The 19,851-nt window shown below is 35.8% G+C and overlaps 1 protein-coding gene across 5 annotated transcripts in view; it reads left to right on the plus strand.

Annotated features, from left to right (window-relative positions):
- Fgf12 (fibroblast growth factor 12) overlaps positions 1 to 18,458 on the plus strand; it is a 533,778-nt gene extending 515,320 nt beyond the window's left edge. For 4 of the 5 annotated variants that reach the window (XM_028890065.2, XM_028890068.2, XM_028890063.2 and 1 more), the window contains 2 exons: positions 175 to 373; positions 13,692 to 18,458. In XM_028890065.2, coding sequence (XP_028745898.1) covers positions 175 to 373; positions 13,692 to 13,810 — 318 coding nt within the window. In that variant the 3' untranslated portion in view covers positions 13,811 to 18,458. The remainder of the gene's footprint in view (positions 1 to 174; positions 374 to 13,691) is intronic. The other variant, XM_028890064.2, reaches the window with a different exon arrangement.
- The last annotated feature ends 1,393 nt before the right edge of the window (positions 18,459 to 19,851 follow it).

Consider the following 19,851-nt stretch of genomic DNA (forward strand, 5'->3'; position numbering starts at 1 on the left):
AGAATCTTGAGTTTTGATTTTGTAGAATTACTCTCTATATGTGTGCTAACTGAAATTTTTTCCACCCTCCTGTGTCTTATTCTGAACACTGGGTATATATGTGAGACTGACTGGATGCAGCCATTGCTGATTCCTTACTAATTCCTTTCTCATTTACTGTGTTTATTTTTGCAGGACGTTTTTACCCCAGAATGCAAATTTAAGGAGTCTGTGTTTGAAAACTACTATGTGATCTATTCTTCAACCCTGTATCGCCAGCAGGAATCAGGCCGTGCCTGGTTTCTAGGACTCAATAAAGAAGGTCAAATCATGAAGGGGAACAGAGTGAAGAAAACTAAGCCCTCATCTCATTTTGTACCAAAACCTATTGAAGGTATGAGAGCAACTTCTTTTCTTCCTTGGATCCTGATCTATGTGTTGGGAATGGTGCTTCTTGTCTCCTGTTCTGTAGGCTCTGCCTGAAGTGAAATGATGGAGCAAAGATTCAGAAAATATAGTAAGAACATTCACAGCAAAGAGAAAAATAGAAAGCAGAGAGCTCTTGTAAATATGTGGTACTTAGAAAAAATGTACTTGAATATGGAAGTTAGAAAATTTTTGAATATAGAAAATTAGTGTCGGGTACTATTTGGAATGTAATTTCCTTCTTTGTTGAATGCTATTTAATCTTTTAGAATACCTCTGAAAAAATAATACTATTATTATAGAGCTTAATTTTTTTCCAATTAGCTTTATAAATATGTGTGATGCTGATCTCTTCATCCCTGTGAGAAAATACAATAACATTTTGTGCCAGTTTTCTTCACATTTGTAAGGAACGATAGTGTGTTGTTTTATTTAATCTGCAGAATTTCCATTCTCATTTGAGTCTAACAGTTGCCCACCTTTCACCACTTAAAACAGTGTTGAGTGTTTCAATTGAGCAGGGAGTAAGCCTATCGAGAGAAACTATTTTTTTTCCTCCAAAGTTCTTGACTTAGGATGATGAGTGGCCATATTTTCAATGCAGACCCAAGAATTAATTATATATTGACACTTACTAATATAGCATTTTTCTCTGGAAACTATGATACTAACTTAAACCATGGCTCAGTCTCCTTCTTGGAGGAAATGAAAAGCATGGAGACAGTGCACTGCAACCCTGACTTAGTCTGACATGCTCTCCTGTGAATGTTATAGATGTGGTCAGTTGGAGAGTGTGCACAATGCCAGCTGCTCAGTGTTCATATAGTACATGTGACTATAGCAGACTATAGCAGTCAATCACAGTCTGGCTCATATTATGTTATGTTCAGAACGCTGGGTGGAAGGAGACAGTCACTATTCCCAATGCCTCTTGAGCCTTTTCTCACACCTTGAGCCGTTAGTCATGTGAAACTGACCTTGTGCTATAGTTGGCCTCATGTGTTCTATCCCACCTGCCCTAATTTTCATCCACTCATCTGCTTACTAACTTTTACAAAGAATGAGTTAAAGAGTCCATACTTCTGCTGTTATTTTTCTCTGACTTCTCTACCAGAAGAATTAAGCATTATTTCTCATATCTTCTCTATGTTTTTCTGCTGATCATGTTGTTCTAGCGATGCCCATTGCTCCCCTATCTCTGCCCATTCATGGTTAACTCATTTTTAGAATGAATGTAATATATTTTTTTCTCACACCTCTCTTTTGTCATGTGCACTATTTAGCATATCATAAAGAGATATTTAATCAGTTCTCGGTTGAACATGTGAAGAAACAAAATAAGTGTAAAGACTAAGAACTATATTTTCCAGAGGATATGTTCTTTGAGGTATGAAATATGGTTTCTAATGGCAATAGTGTAGCAGAATTGTGAATTAGAGTAAGTATTGTCATGTCTACAGAAAGGAATATATCATTAAGGACTAGGCCAGACTCATACAAATGGGGAGAAGGAGGAATCTCCCAGACAAGACCAAGACCATTCCATGTACACTATGGTTAAAGGCAGAAATGTACCTGTTTCAAAATACATACTACCCTATAGGAAATATAATCATTCTTAGGAATGCTTTGGCAAATAATAATTTCAATTCCTGTATCATTTTTAACAGTTAAGCTGATGTATTCATTTTTTTGCAACAGTAGTACAAGACCATTAACAAACTTCAGTAAAGCTAGAAAAATATATTTTTAAAAAAATCTATGTTTTATTTATTCTTTATATAGATCATGGAGTCTTGCAGAACCCCTTCCACTCCATTCCCCCAAAGGAAACATCTATAATCTGCCTCCTTAATTGGAGATGGTTCCTGTTCTCTGGTTAGTTGAGTTTCCTCTTGGGGCAGATGGCCTTGTGTACATGTCAAAAAGAAATGCGTGGGATGACTGTGCTCAGAGTCCCAGATGCGCTTCAGTGTTCTGCTTATTGCTGCATTTTGTAGAAATAAGGGAAGGTACAAGAAGACTGTTACAGTGCTATAAATTAGAAGTAAGATTGGCCTCACACAATGTGTGCCAATGGCAGGTTACTCATGCTATCCTCTCAGAAACTGAATCTGGAGGTGAACTCTCCAGAAATGGTGCCATGCTGTCCCAGTTTGGGGACCTTAGGTGCTTGAATCTTTCACATCTTTCATCTTAGTGCCTTGCTGGGATTCTTTACATCTGCACAGTGTAGCCAGAATGATGCACAAAATAGAGCTCCATGTAGAGTACATGCCTAAACCTGTGCATTGCACTCTTAGTAAAACTACACGCACTGTGTGTGACCCTTCCAGCTTCATTACCAGAATCAGAGGGCAAGGAAGAACTGGAAGAAGGGATTGAAAAAAATCTATGCAAGTTTTCGTGTCAGCATAGTCTCCAATAGCTGCCACACAATCTTAACACCTCAGTAGCAACACCTAGATGGCTAGCCTTACTTAGGTACAGAGGAGATGAACATGTAGCCTTTTGATGGTTGGCTTCATGCCAAATATAGATTCAGGTCTGAAAGAACAGTAGTAGAGTGGTCATGGAGACATCAGTTTCTGCTCTGCATTGAATCTTCTTCACCTTAGAATGTCTCGGGTTCCCTTAATGGCATTATTTTATGTGTTTTTTCTTCTAATTTTGCTTTTACTGGTGAATTATAAGGATTTTCCCCTTGATACTAGAAGGAAAATAGTCTCTGTTTTTAAATTGGATTCACTAATACTTGAATTTAATTCCAAGGTCCTTTGACAAGTTCATTTGCAGGAAAGAATTCTTAGATGTGTGATGAGACTCACTTCTGAAGATGGAAACTTAGCTGCTTTCTCATCAAGGACCATTTAATTCTCTATCAATGTATTTGACATTTTTCTTAAAGAACAAAGTATACTTAATCAAACAATATTGGTCAAGTTTTATAAACCTTTCTTCTTCTAGGTGGTGTCTTAAAGTATGTCTCAGTTATTTTCTGATTTTTATTCCATTTTTAAGAAGTAGTTTCCAGAATAATTTGCTTCACAAATGTTGAAGTTGAAGCAAAGAAGTAAGTGTAATTAGTCCCAAGTCATGGAATCTGTAAGTAACAGAGCTGGAATTCAAGCCAGAGCAGTCTGCCTCAAGCAGTCAAGTGCTGAACTTCCATGAACATGGGTGACACAGGCTGGTCTGAAGTCAGAAAGGCTGTGGATGTAACCTAATTACTAGACAAAAGGACTCAATGCTCTTGAACCCGTATCTACTTATGATTGCTTGTCCTTTTCTTCTCTTGGAATATACTACAGTGTAGAAATAAAACTCCTTGCAAATCCTTGAAGAGATTCATGCTCTTATAAATTACTTGATAAACACAAATTTGTCAGGTCCTTATGCTTCATATATATTCTGTTATAATTGTAAAAATATGCAAAATTTGAAACACTTTCCATCAATTCTTTATGCAGTTATATGTTATACTATTGGGTTTCTATTTGTAAGAAAGATAATTGAGGTTATGTTAGGCTTTTCTTTTCTGTGTATAAGAACTTCTTCCTTCCTGGTGGGTTTCCAAACTATTCTTGCTGTATACAATCTATCAATTTAGTATTCACTAGGCAGGTTATATATATTATCTCTATTTAAAAGAATCACAATATCCCTAGTTTATTCTTCTTTTATAGATGAGATGACTAATATTTAAACCAATAAGTAAAGTGTCCAAAATCACAAGTCTACAAAAATTCAACAGTGAGATTACAATCCAGGAATCCCAGATCCAGTGCCTTAGCACTTGACCCTACATTATACTGCCCTGTGATTGGGAACAAGCTATGAATATCCAGCTAGGCAGAGAAGTCAGTGATGATGAGATGGCAAAGTAGAAATGCCGTACCATGTATTAGTTACTTTTCTGTTGCTATGATCAATCACCATGAGCAAGGCAATTTACAGAAGAACAAGTTTATTTTGGTTTATTGTTCTCAAGAGTTTGAGTCCAGCATGGTGGTAACAGCATGGACGTAGACAGCAGGAACAGAAGCTGAGAACTCACATCTTGAACTGTGAACAGAAAACAGAGAAAGTAAATCCAATGTAGAGCAAGGCCTTAAACGCTCTAAGCCCACTCACCCCTAGTCACATTCTTCCTTCAGCAAGACAGCACCTCCCAAACCTTCCCAAACACTATCACCAACTGTAGACCAGGTATGCAAATGCCTGAAACTATGGGACCTGTGTCTCATTCAGACCACTATAGACCATGACAAAAACCACATAGTAAGCTGGTTTTTCAGCCTAGCAGAATTAAGACAACTGTTTATGAAGTGATATAAAAATACATATTAAAGATGAGTGGATGCGACCATTAATGGAGTATTATGTTCAAACTGAGTTAAAAATAATTAAAATGCATTGCCTTTGTACCTGTTCATTTAAAATATGATAATAAAAAGGGAAAGTTTACCTCAAAAACTAATAAGATTTAGAATGAATGAATTTAAAAAAATGAAGATCCAATAATCTTAGAAACAAATAACTCAGTGAGTCACCCAGTCCTACAGTTTGCTGCCCAGAGGAAGTGCCCTTCCCTAGTATATATAGATACAATGAGTAGACAGAAAAAGAAATCCCATGTTAAGTGAAAACAGCAGCAGACATAAGCACCTATACTTATATCAGATAAAATATACTTTGAGATAAACCATATAAAGAGGCAAAGAAAGAGACCTGTTCAACAAGGAGCTATAACAATTATTATAAACCTACATAATATATAAATAAGATATAAAATGCTTATATACTTATTATGTTTAATACTCTTAATTTCCCACTATGTAAAATAATTTGGGATAAATGATTTCTAAAGTTTTTGACAATGAAATTTTATGGTCGCCCCCCCCCAACAAGTTTATAGTTGCTTTTTTTTCCCTTTGGCACATCTACTGATGTCTAACAGGTACATTGTTAGTTTGATAAACTAAACTCAATCTGTAATACTATGGAGTTGTTTACATATTCACCTTTTCATTACACACATATGAAAATCAAAATATGAATAACTTGTAGGCTTGGGTTTTGGTTAAAAGCAGGGCTCCTACTGTGGAAGGTAAAGACTAGTTTAAAACATTATATGGAAAGTGCTACAAACCTTTTAAGAGCATCAATAATTTGTAATAGTATTTATCTCCAGTCATAGATTTTTTAGCTTCAATTAATATCTTACCATGGGGGAAGGGGACATGATGGACAGAGCTGGAGAAATCACTCTGCAGATAAGATCACCAGCTGCTTTTCCAGAGGACCCAGGTTCAATTCCTAGCAGCCACATAACAGCTCACAACCGGCTGTGATTCCAGTTCCAGGAGATGCAACGGTATCTTCTGGCCTTCTCAGGCACTGTATGAATGTAGTATACAGATAAACATATAGATAAAACACCTACATATGTAAAATAAAATAAAATGTAGAAGAGAGAGGGGGAAAGAGAGAGATAAAGAAATAAATAAATGATGATTATGATGATGGATGGATAGATAGATAGATAGATAGATAGATAGATAGATAGACAGATAGATAAAAATGAGAGCCATCCCTTAAGGATGGGAGGTGTTGTCTTATCTCCTCTGATAGGATGTGCAGCACTTTTTGTAAGTACTTTAGTGTAAAGTCACAAACTCTGATGGAACCTTGCATTAAATTTGCATGTAAAATAGTTTAGACATTATTTCCTTCATTGCATTAGTGAATGAATATAGTACAGTTTTACGAGCTATTTCTATCATTGGTAATTTGTTATTTCCTTGTCTATTTCTTCTGAATCAGAACCTAAGATGAAAGGTATTCTAGCCATAACCTGTATTTTGAAGGGAAGAGTTTTATTTTTTAATGATCTCTCCACGGTCGTCTAATTATAAAGCATATAATTGGAGGATAGTTTTAGAAAAGAAATGTGAAATAATAGCACTGCAAGCGATTAGGCATGTATCTGTTTAAACAAGTGGATGTTGCCTGTTTTATTTTTAATGTTCAAGAAATTCCTTATAAATCTGTTAACCCACTGCTTATACCATTACCACCCTGACAGATCCCAGCACTGCATGATGAGTGGGCTGTTCTTTTGTGAAGTAGATTAGCCCTAGGTGGTAGAAAGCCAAAGTGTGTTATTTTAGTGTTGTGATTGTTTTTTGTTTTCCTCAAACATCTTTGCCTTTATCCCATTCCTGTGTTGATTTCATTTGAATGTGAAGATTCCTAAAATTAAGTTGTCCAGCTAAAGGATCTGTAATTCTTACACAGATATCATGACAATAATTACCCACTTGCCCATTCCCTTCAATCCTTCACTCTCTGGTGTTCCACGTAAGGACAATGGTAATGAGGGGGTTGCAGATGCATGTACTGGATGGATTGACTTGGTATTTAAGCCCATTGCTATGTACGATGCACATAAGCCTCTACTTACTCGTCCCTAGAATTTACGACAACAGCACAGGCTCATTGATTCTCAGGGCATTATTCCACCATGGAGAAGTGACACCCCAGATTTAAACTGTCTTTGGGTGACCTCCCCCTCCAGTATCAGATAGAGGGCAAAAGACTCTTTGACAAAGAAAAAGATACAAACACCTCATTTTCTCCGCCCTCCTCCTCCATAAGCTGATTACTCAGCTCTTGCAGGTGGTTGAGTAGTTATAATCAAATTATTCCCCCTGAAAAACTGTGTGTGTGTGTGTGTGTGTGTGTGTGTGTGTGTGCCTGTGTGTTATCCAAAGACTTTAAGTTTCCAGGACTGAGTACTGGAGAAAATAAGATATTACCAAAGTATTTATCAATTGAAACCCATCCCTATAGAAGTATTCAGCATCTCAAATTTTGCCAGATTAAAAACAAAATGCCTTTAAATATTTTTCTTTAGAAAAATGTTCATTGCCTTGTTGTCTTCTATCTTAAAGAAATGCTGAGGGATATGGCATAGGATGAAGAAAAATTCAACTCAAGATTGTAGAGCAGAGAGTCCTTCCACAGCTACACAGAGAGTCACCAAAGAGAAGTACACCCTGGGTTCCTAAGGTTGTGAAGCTCCAAATGGGAAGGTGAAGACCACAGACATATATAAAATCACCAGGAACAAGAGCTAGATGGTTCATATGCAAAGAGTCTCTTTTGGACTGGACCATACTAAAGATAACTACATAGAGTGGATGCCCCAAACTTCCCTGGCACAGCATATTGCAGAAAGGATATTCACACTGGCACTCTGACTCTCATTTGTCTCTCCCTCCCTTCTTCCTGTTCCACCCTCTCTCTTCTTCCCTCCCCTTTTGAGTTTCCCTTTCCCAATTGTAACTCTTCACAGGAATTTTCTGCTAGTCTCTGGGATGAATCTCTAATGAAATGTCCCCAATCTTTAATGAAAAGTCCCCTGACACTTTCCTCACTCACTTCTGTCTCTCTTTTACACTTGAATATTATTTCTTCTCTCTTTTCAGATAAAGACATAAATCTTCTGTTGTTTGTAATTTCCCAACCTCTGTTATAGACATTTCAGCATACTGGGGACTTCCCTATGACCTGTTACCTTCAAACCAGTGTTTAACTCACTCCCACAGTTCCAGAGAGATTCCATGTGACATTAATTAAGGTGTGAAATTGCTTCATGCTAATTGCCCAGGCCCTTCTATGATCTGCTATTAAGACAGCTGGGTATTTTTAATGGTACATTAACTTACAGAGCAATCTAACCTTTCCATTTCTTGGAAATTAGAGAAGGCCAAAGAAGATTTGATTAAACTGTCAGTAATAAAAAATGTTAGTCATATTTCATTCTTCTTTCATAGAAACTGATAGAAGACATGGATTATGAGTTTCACCCAAAACAGAGGGTCTGCTGTCTCCATTTGGATGGAGAATTTGTCAGTAACAACTGCAATGGCCCTGTACGAACATCCAACAACCTACTTCATGACATTGGTGACTGCCACAGCTTCCCACATCACCACTCAAAGACCCCATTTTCTTCTCATCTGTAAAGAATTGAGTAGTGATGTAAAAGGAGTCAGTGAGCCACAGATCTGCAGCCTTGTCCTCTCTGTACAACACTGCTGTTTCAATATGTTGAATTAGATGGGTTATCATTTGATTATCACCAAGACCTTGATAATAAACTGATAGCTTTTATCCCCATTTTAATTGGGAGAAAACTCATTTTAAGAAGCATAAAGTAATTAGCTCAGATCCACATGATATCTTCCAACTTCAGCCCTCACACTTTTCTTACACACACACACACACACACACACACACACACACACACACACACACACACAAAACAGGTTTTGTCATTTTTCACAACTAATAAGCTTACTTATTTCAATGACTCCTGCGATTGTGAATTCTCTGTTTGAGAGTTAAAATCTGCACAGGCAGGACATATATACATGAATTCATGGCTTAGAAGGTGACACTGCTGATTTTCATACAACAATTAAATGTGGCATCTCTGTAAATACAGTGTTCTTCAGAATCTCCTGGAGGACGTGTTAAAGCACCAAGTGTTGGATGCTCCCCCTCTGAGTTTTTTAACTCTGTGGGTCTGGGTGTGTCTAAGAATGTCCTTTCTTAAGTTTTATGTGCTGCTGTGGCTGTTGCTGGTGTGAGAGTGTCTATTGGGGGGTGTCGCACTTTAACAAACAGGAACTTGGGAGATTGCTAGAAGTGAAGGTCTTCAGGCGGGTTTGTGGTTAGCTTTCCTGATTCATTTTCTTTGCCATGAAATGTTCTTATGCCTGTGAAGATAAAGGAGATTTAAAAATAAAAGTATCAGTAAACTAAAGAATCTTGGTAAATGTGACCTACCGTGCAGTGCCCACTCCCAAATCATCCATTTTATGGTCACACAAGTACGTTCTAGGGATTAAGATTTAGGATTTGAGAGGAAGAGAAAGATTCATTGACTTTGAGGAAGAAGTTCATCTGTATCCCAAACAGGGATACCTGCAATTTTGATATTCATATGGAAAATGATCATGGAACACTTAGTAAAGTGTCATTCACCATAAGAGGGAATTTGGTACTAATGAAGAAAACATTTCTATGCATTTTTGTGGATAAATAACAAATGGGCAAACATTTAAAACTGTCACTATATACTAGTCCCAAAGGAAACGTATTTCAAACCATCTTATGTGGTGATTGAAGTAAATCTTTCATTAGACATTATGAATTAATAATATTTAAAGAGCATTGAAATTTAGTAATATTAACCAATGATCTGAGGGAAGTGTTTGTCCAGGCAAATAAACAGGAGTTACAAACATCCGAGGTGATCCAGCATTTCTGATTATGAACAAGAATGGCATTTTGTCTGGATGCAGTTGATTTTAGGGGAAAATGGTTTGTAGAAGGAAGCTAGAAAGTTAGGTTAAAGTCCAGAGAACTTGAGACCTTGTAGTTGCCATAAGGCATTAGCTTTTCTGTTTAATTTTTTGGGAAATCATTACACACTTGGAGGAAGATTGCAAGGCAAAGTGCTAGAATCTTCTCTCGGTAGAGGTAGCTCAGACTCTGGGGTTTATAACTAAAGGAGGAAAGAATGACTGTTTATTTTGAGGCTAGACCTAGTATAGCATTCTAATTTAATGGCTCGAGGTTGTTAGACAGAAAGAAAGAAATCCTTGGTGACTGTCAAGCTTGGTACGTGAGCAGCTGGTGAATGATGGTGGTGTTTAAAAATGAAGAAGAGAAGAGGAATGGTTTTATTGTCAGAACAAAGTCAGCAAAACTCATGTCCTCACATTATAGGCTTGAGCTTCATTAAGAAAATAATGGAGGGGTGCCACTTAGTGAGTGTGTGTACAAATGTGTGTTATCTCAATATGACAACTGTTCCTAGGTGACATTTTAAAGCATGAAGTGATCCCTTAGACCAGGTTTTCTCAACCATAACACTTGCAGTAGGTGTTTATTCTCATGTGAATCTGATAAGGTTGGAAGTAGCACTGAGAATTTAAAGGTAAAATAACAGAAAAGGTATAGGTTCTATCTCTTGGGAAGGATGAAAATTGTCATTTCTCACTGTGGATGTACCACCTACTCTGAGCAACAATACATAAGTGTCCAAATTTCTTCACATACCTGCCAACGTTTGTTACTTTCTACTTACTGTTTTTATCATATATGTGTTATATTTGTTTTCAAAATCATTCCTTGATGACAATAGCAATATTTAGTGAAAGTAAGGCCAACTTTAAATATTAATTAATATGCAACCACAATAATGTAAATATTGTCTAATATCAGTTAGTGTATTGAATCTTGTTTAGATCAGATCTCCTGACTGGACAGGGTCATCCTAGATCTGCCACTGCTCAGCCCTTAATATTAGGGAAGTCATTTACTTTTATTTATATTTAAAAATGAAGATAATAATTTCTTACCTCTGGTGATCACCAAGTTATTCTAATCAGTAAATGAGAAGATCAATTTAAAGTGGCTTTGAATACTTCAAAATGACAGGTTTATTTGTGGCATTAACAGTTTACATTTTGACTTACAATATGTTTGTCAGACATCTTCTTAAATTTTGTTTCATAATTTATTTTGAAGTATTCAGAACTGGACTCACAGAAAGTTATTACAACTAGTAGAGGTGGCTGTCACCACACTAAAGAGTGCTTGTCCTTTTCCTGTCCTTTTTCTTGATGTTGTTACTGAATTCAGTTGCACTCTGTAAAGTACATTTTAGTTCTAAAATCTGATTGAGAGCTGGAGCCCTTTACTTGTTACAGTCTAAAGTTAGATGTTTTGCTGAGTTCCAGGATGTAAATGATAATGAAAAAGTAATTGGCTTAATAGTTCCCTGTCTCTGTCTCTATTCATCCCTCCCTCCCTCCCTCTTTTTCTCTCTCCCTCCCTCCTTACTTCCCTCCCTCCCACCCTTCCTCTTCTCCTCCCTGCCTTGCTCCTCCCCATTTCTGTATTTGCATGCAAGTCCCAGAATGACCTGATTTTTCTTTGTCTTACAATCCAAATCCACTTTGTAAACAGCAATGTAGAGAATAAAATACCTATTTGATTCTTTGGGTGGATGAGGGACAGTTTCTTTCAGTGACCTGGAAAACACACTTGTTAATCATTTGGTTTATTAAAACCCTGAATTTTATTATTCAGTTTAATAGGGTATATAAAGAGGGTAGTGACTGAATTACCCTGAAAGAAAAACTGCATCTTCTGTTGTAGTTTTACTTTGATAAACTGTAAATTTCCAGAGGTCAGTTTGGAAATTTTTTTGCAGACTCCATTTCAAGGATGGCCAGTAGGGTTCAATTATTGGAAAATTTGCCTGCACCACTAATTTTAGTGCTAATATGTGTGTGTTTATACTTGAAGTACTTTGTGTATATGTGAGAAATAGTAAATACATAAAAATAAATGCTCAAATGTATAACTTGGGTAGGATCTATATAATGAGAACAGAAGGGATGGTGAAACTCTAAGAAATCAACTATACAAAGACATTATTTAGTGGTTATCAAGCAATATCACACCCTTTAAGTATTCCCCTAAGATGATTTTGAAGTCATCTGAGGTCCAATATTTTTTTCTGGGTATTTAAACAGAAAGGTTCTTTTTATCCATTGATATGATGATTTAAGTGATCTGTGCTGGAGTCTGGAGACTGTGGGTTTTCACAGCCAATTAGGTGATGGAGTTCAGAAAACTGCTTCCTGGCAGCCTGTGGATTGTTTTCCAATGGAATCACTTCATTACCTTTGAGTTGCCCTGTGCATTAGCCAGTGGTAGATAAGTGGATATATTATGCACAAATGAAAGTTTGCCTTCACCTTGGAGATTTGGTGCCTGTTCTACTTTCCTCAAAACAGAAATACAATTAAGAGCTAGGACACTTGAGGGACTTCAACAATCTAGAGGGCTATACTATACGATTTTTCTAGGATTCTTCTTGTTATTGTTAAAGAAGTTGAATTACCTATTTACACCATTTGAAAACATCACAATCAACTCTCTCAGCTATTAGTGCATAGTAGGTTGCACCCTTCCACTTCAACGAACGGCATTTGGAGATATGAGAAATATTCATGGAAATAAATGAAAGGTTTAAACATGTCATTCAAAAATAGATTATGTGTGATACTCTTGCATAAGACATTGAAAAAGCATCTTTCATATCTATATTCTGTATTACTCAGAGAACCTGTGTTGTATTTCATCAGCATCATCTGGTCGCTTAGTGAAAGTAGACGATCCCAAAATCACCACAGAACTAATGGCTCATAAGTCACATAGTAACAATACCCATACTTAGTATAAATGCACAGTACTGCTAAATACACTACTAATACACTGGGGAGAAAACCTGTCTCTTAAATGATCGAGTGTCAGAAGAACCTTGCTTTGTGTTTTTGTGTGTTTTGGAAGCAGTGGCACAGGTTAGATCTGAACAGCTTATCCTGTAATCTTTACATGTCGTCTAAAATCTTAATGAATGGCATTCTTTTTTTACATTTCTTGATCATTTTAGATGTTTGTTACCTACTCCTGCTGATAAAAATGCCATTTTTTCTGTTATAAAAGTGTGCCTGGTTGACAGTCAATAAACAGCTAAGTAAGCCTATGGACCAAATAGTCCAGCTCCTGAAGATATAAATTCCCAAATCTTACCCAAGAAAAACAACTATTTGATTTTAGAGGCACCATTCAAATTACTGAACCATTGTAGTGATAATAGCCAGAATAGACAAAGATATTTATTTGTTCTTATTTTAAGAAGGAAAGTAACTCCTGATGCTTAAGTAAAATATGCCTATGTAGACACATTCGTCTCTATCACAACAGCCCAGTGAGGTTAGAAGACTCATTGTGGTGATTTATCTTTTAAGAATAGCTATGAATTGGAAAACTCTACTCATTCTAAGTGATAATTGAACAGAAGGCATGATAGCTCTCAGATGACAACCTTAGAGGCAGACAGAGAAGAGAGGATGTGATCTTAATCTTCCATTGAATAGCCATATTACCTATTGGAGAGTAGCTAACTGTACATGGGCTCTGGGCCTTAGTTTAGGTGAAGGAAGTCTGGGCCAATTAAGGAAATACATTGATATTTTTCTACTTCTCTATCCTCATCCAGGTATCACTCCTGATGAAGGATGCTCTGAATATTCTAAATATTCTGAGCATTCTAAAGTCAGATTCAGGAAGTTCATTGAAGCCATGTCTATATTGATCATCATAAGTAATTTTTTGTGGTTTTTGCCTTCCAGTGTGTATGTACAGAGAACCATCGCTACATGAAATTGGAGAAAAGCAAGGCCGTTCAAGGAAAAGCTCGGGAACACCCACCATGAATGGCGGCAAAGTTGTGAATCAAGACTCTACATAGCTGAGAACTCCTCCTGTTCTGCCCTCCCCGCCCTCTTCCTTCTCCTCCCTTCCCTTCCCCAATTTTCTCCAATAAATCCACCCCAACAAGAGAAAAAAATAAAAAAAAAAGGCATCACAGGACTTAGTAGCTGAGATTCTGCACTCAAAATCTTCCTTTGTGTAGGACAAGAAAATTGAACCAAAGCTTGCCTGTTGCAATGTGGTAGATAATTCACATGCATAACAATTATTGCACATAAAAGCAAAGAAAAAATAAATCAGGACTCCACAAACACTAAATTTAAGTGTGTTGTTATTAACAGAGGGCTAGCTGGAATGAAGACACAACTATAATGCCAACAAAATACGGTCATTGAACTGATGGGAAAGGTTTTAAGAAAGCACTTAAAAATGTTGAACTGTAAATGCCTTTAAGTTCTAGAGAATTCTGTGATGTGCAGTTTTGTTTCATACTTGTATTTTCTTTAGATTTCTGTAAATGATACACAATTACATCCTGTTTCCAGGACATTCTTTCAACCATAAATTTGAACATGTCAAAATTATATTCTTCTAATGTCTGTCAGACGTATATAGTCAGGGGCCATTTAACGTGAAGAAAGGTTTTAAACATTATTCTTGATGTTGATAATATTTTTTATTTTAGAAAATGAAAATCTTGTGTTGAATTTAATCATATTAGGTGATTTAATTCAATTGTAAAGAGTTTCTCCTAAGAGAATATCATATTTTTTATCTAGGTATTGATCTGGGATTTCATTATTGTTTTGATATTTAGGGGAAAGGGTTTTGCTGTGTTTCTGAGAAGATATAGGGTACCCCCTGCCATTGCTATGTATGGTGAAGAAGCACAGGCTTCTTGCTTTTTTCCATTCAGTCTTAGTGTTGATTTGTGGGTACCTTTGAGTGTGTATGTGTATGTCTAGCTGTCATAGAAAGTTGTCTTTTTTTTTCTTTTTCTTTTTTTTTTTTTTTTAACCATATCTTGCAGCAGGGAAGAAGGAAAGTGGGTTTTGCCTAAGGAAATAAGCCTGAGATTTAGAGTCAAAGCAAATCTTAATTGCCTTTTTTACATTGCCAGACTTCTATGCGTAAGTGTTTTCCAAACTTTATGAGAAATCAGGAGGTGTGGTAGTGAGATTCCTAACTTACCATCTATGAAGTGAGTAGCTTGTTAGTATTATCCAATTTAAAAGACTAGGTTGCAATAATTCTGTCTTCTAGAAAACAGAAGGTAACAATTTAAAATTGGAATATTCAAGGGATAGTGAGGGAAAAAAATGTGAAATTAACAGCCTTGATTCCAATAGACAGTGTTTTGTCGGTGGATTTGTGTCCTGAAAAAGAACTCTATGTAAGAGCAAGCAAACACACAGTTAGGAATACTGAAGTACTAGAAAACATTAACAAAGGCATGAAGTTATACCATGGCATTTTGGAATTACTAGATCTACTTAGGCCTGGAAATCAGGAAGGGTGTAGAGACATCCAAATTAAAACAAACCAAACTAGAATGTTAAAAATGTTTGCAGATTTATGGATATCATAATGAGAAGACTTAGCATGTAACTTCTCCTATATCTCTACTGTCCAGCATGTATTATTCCAAATATGACCCCTAAAACACATACTTTGCAGAAGATCTTGGCTCTCACTTTGAACCTTTCCACTGGTTACTGTATTCTTTCAAGGTCAGTGTAGTGTCTCCCCTCTACACATCATTATTCTTCAGTGTGATTCTTGTCCTATCAAGTATCCTATTTATGTTCTTTGGACAATGGCAGAAAATGTACTGGAGGAATTTTCCTATAAAACTACAAAGAACAGCAGTTACGCACAAAGGCAAGGCATTTGTACACATTTTAAATCAGAATATAGGAAAAGTAACAGATATATTTAATTTTTTATATAAGGAATATTGCTCTCTTAGGAAAAGAATAACCACGTAAAGACACAAATTCAGGAGTTGTAATCATTGTCACTATTGATCCAGCTTGATTATAAATACACCTGTCACTTCCAGGACCAAACAAATTCCAAGCACAAAGCCTTATTTTCTTTGAAAAAAATAAAGAGGCTTCAACAAAATGGGTCATGGGCTCTTTTAGAGGGAAGTGCCTAGAGGTTTTAAGGTGATATGTTTACTCAACCATAATGTAGCTGAGGGTCCACAGGAAATACAATTGGTGGAAATCCAGTTGCCCATCTCATTGATGATTTCATGATAGAAATTTAAGCTTATTATTTATGAAAATATAATCTGATATTGATCTCTAATAAAATCCCATCTCTATTTTCAGTGGTTGTCAATCATTCATCATACAGACACACTTTTGTCCCTATCATATCAGTAGTTAAAAAGCTCTCTCATCACTCAAGTTGTCTCTAGTTTTTCCCTCCACATTGTGTTTAGCAATTGTAAATGTGTTTTGGAAATTAACTTTGCTTCATTTACAACTGATTCAAGAACAAATTGAAAGCCTCACATTCCTTTTATTCATAAGTCTGGAAAAATGTGGTTTAGAGCACAGGGTGAACATTTGTTTACTCTTTGGTTGCCTTTTAAGTACATTAAAAGCATAAATAGAACCAATATTCACTGACTTAAGTTTTAAAATACATGAAGAAATATAAGCATATAACTGTCCAATTTCACTTAAAAACATGAGCCAGTTTCGATGGTTGTTTTTCAGCTTGATTTCTAACTTATATTTTCACTGTGATAATCTTTATTTTATTTCCTGGCTTCAACTCATCTATCATCTCGTCTCCTTTAATTGCAATAAGAGTTTGTTTTTTGTAGTTTCCAAAACAATGCAAGGGGATATTCCCAGGAAAGGACTCTAGTAGAGAACTATAGGAGCCCTTATGTCTTAAGTGAATGGTCTTCATAATGAAAACAAAACTTCTGTGAGTCTCACAAAATGGCTTTTTGGTCAATATTCTTTACTTGATATTTTAGCTAGATGTTTGAGGTCTAGAAACAAATGGTGCTGAAGTTCTATCTGCTAACTTAGAGACCTTGTGCTTCAGGAGACTGAACACAGTAAGCCATCTTTTCTTGATCGTAGTGATAGTTTTGGTTTTGAATTACATCTATGAAGTTTGTAAGGCATTGTTAGCCATTATGGATTGGCACAGTGAATAGACATCTATGTAATATAATGTGATTCATTATGGGCCTCATTCTAATTCAGACATTTATACAGAATTACTCTTCTACTGAAGAAAATGGCAATACTGTTGCTAGGTATTGTTTCTCAATTGGTGGTTCTGTCATGCCACAGAGAAATGTTGAGAGTATTGAAACAAGTGGAAAGGATGGAGTGTAACTTGGTTGTTATGTATTAAATTGACTTTAGGTCCAATCTGAAACCCCAGGTTGCTTGGAGAAGAAGCATGACTACGTCAACAGTGATTTATATTTTAAAACATAGGCCCAGAAATAGAAAAACTACCCTTATGCCCTGTGGCTTAGTGTACAAGGCTTTGCTTTTGAAAAGGTTTTCCATGAAGTTGCTTGATTTCTTCTGCACAAGATGAGACATAATCAAACTTAAAAATTCCCTGCTCATTTTAATGCCACTAAAGGCTGAGGTTATTACTCTGTCATAGATTGTAAATAGCATTTTTTAAAGCCAGAACTACCTTTAAAACTGTGGATTGTTCTACAAATATATATGTGTATATATACATATGCTTCTGAAATGAGGATATATTATATAAAGTTTCTATTTGATCTGTGGACTTTCATTAGGTAGTCAAAAATAAAGAGACTTGAATGCAAAAACTTTATATATAAATGTATATTTCTAATGATAGTAAAAATTGCCACTTTATAATAAAAAAAGAAACAGGTGGGAACAATGCTAAAGCACATACTCCTTCAGAACGCTGGTTATTTTTTAATCCCCTCTGATGCAGCAATAATGCTTTAATGTCTAAAATGTTTCTTAGAAAGCTATAATTCCCAATAGAAATCTCATCCCAATCTGAGGTTTGAAAGCTGACTGAAGGATGGGCAAAGGAAGTGACATATTGATCTTTATCAGGACATTTTGCTGACCATAATGAAAGTCAATATTTAAATCCAAATTGAGTTAAAACTGTTAATGTTCAGGGATGGTATATTGAGCTTCAATGGCAAATAAAAGCAAAAAGGAGAGCGCTTAACACTATAACAGCATTAAAATAATGCATTGAGCATTGCAGCATTAGTTTTACTAGCTGGAAACAATGAGCTGCTGTTTCTTTGTCTGTGCATCCAAGCACAATATAATAACAGTAGCATTCATTTTACTCAAAGTCATTTAGAACTCTAAATTATATAGCCACAAAGAGAGTCAATATTAGCTCCATTTCAAGGTTAAGTGTTATAATATTAACAAATGATTGACACTAAAAATTTTTAATAAACATGTTATATGAGAAACCAAGCAAATTAATATTTGTTTTTCATTAAAGCACAGATTATTTAAGTCATTGTTTTTTTGAGATCAGCTTTGTAAACTGTTTATACACCACAACCTTCCTGAAGTGAAAAGTAATTAAAATCTTGAGTTACTCATGCATGTAGAATACTGGCACTTAAAAAACAAAACAAAACAAAACAAACAAACAAAACATTAAACTTCACCAAGAAGTCTCTCTTTTTCTTTTAGTGTGTCTATGCTAAAATGCGTGCCTGAAAAAGTGTGTTGTATACAGAAAGATATGGCTTTACAGATAGGAAGTCAATTACATTTTATTCAACACTCAAAGGTAAATAATACTTTCTAATTACAAAGCTACCCGTGGTGACCTGACACTCGCTCCTCTAGGGTTAAGAATTAGAGTACATAACCTTTATTTCATTATTTATAATTTTTCATCTAGATACTTGGTTGAATTTAGAGATCATAAACTAAATTATCATCTCTGAAATCTAAGAAAGTTAGACACATAAACAATAGGATGCCACTGAAAATGTGTTACAGTGGCATGTCACTTAGAAGTTGAACACCATTGATGATGCAGAAATGGAGTCTAGAAAGGAAGGGATTTCAGAAAGCAGAAAAGATAACTGCTTTGTAGAAACCAAGATGAAAGAGGACCATCTGACAGAGGAAATTATTTAAAAGAGAGCCATATGTGTGCCAAGTTTGGGAACTACTTAGAAATAAAGCAAGAAAACAGTACATAATATGAGGCTGAAAAAGAATTGAGCTGAGACTAATAAAAATTAAAAGTTATTAAAAAATGTTGTCAGTGCAGTTTCTGGATTTGAGTTCTTTATCTGTTGGGGAGTTTTTGGTTGTTCAGCCAGAATTCTTGAACAAACTGGCAGTTCACAAAGAGGTTCCAATATCATCACTGGGACATAAGTTGTAATTGGTTTTTCTTAGCTTTATTCACATCATCTATAATGTCACTCTTTAACACCCCCTACAAAAAGAAATCTACTCACATCTCACTGCTCCTCATGTGTGCATTTTAAAGAATCATCTTGGACACTAATTTGAGATGTGTTGGAGGTTTGATGCTACTATCCAAACATTTATAATCCTCCAACATTATGAAATGCGTGCTGTAAAGAAGGCACCATCAGTCACTAGGGAAAAAAATGAATAGACATAACCTTAAATAAAAGTGATAAATCTTTGTCTGCCAGTGTAGTTAAGACACTTGTATAACCAAGAATCAACAGAATGGGTAGAAACCAAACCATAAATTCTGAGACACAGAATTTTCACTTGAATGTGTAATAAAATGAATTTTCCAGATTAAAAAAAAAAAGGATCACAAATGGAAGTACACAGATGGAGAAAAACGGGCTACAAACCTAAAGGAGAGATTTGGGAGCTCTTGACAAAAATGAGAAGTGACATGCTTGACAGTGACTCAACACATCGCATTCTGCCTAGTTCTTTTTGATGACACAAAGAAGTTGGAAAGTGCTGATTGGCTCTTCTGTATCAGAGGTTTTGACTATATTAAGTCATCCAATACCTATCAAAGTACGTCTAGTGGTAGGTAATTGCAAAATTTTCAAAATGTCAC

The sequence above is a fragment of the Peromyscus leucopus genome, chromosome 12 (genome assembly GCF_004664715.2).
Source record: "Peromyscus leucopus breed LL Stock chromosome 12, UCI_PerLeu_2.1, whole genome shotgun sequence".
Lineage (NCBI taxonomy): Eukaryota > Metazoa > Chordata > Mammalia > Rodentia > Cricetidae > Peromyscus > Peromyscus leucopus.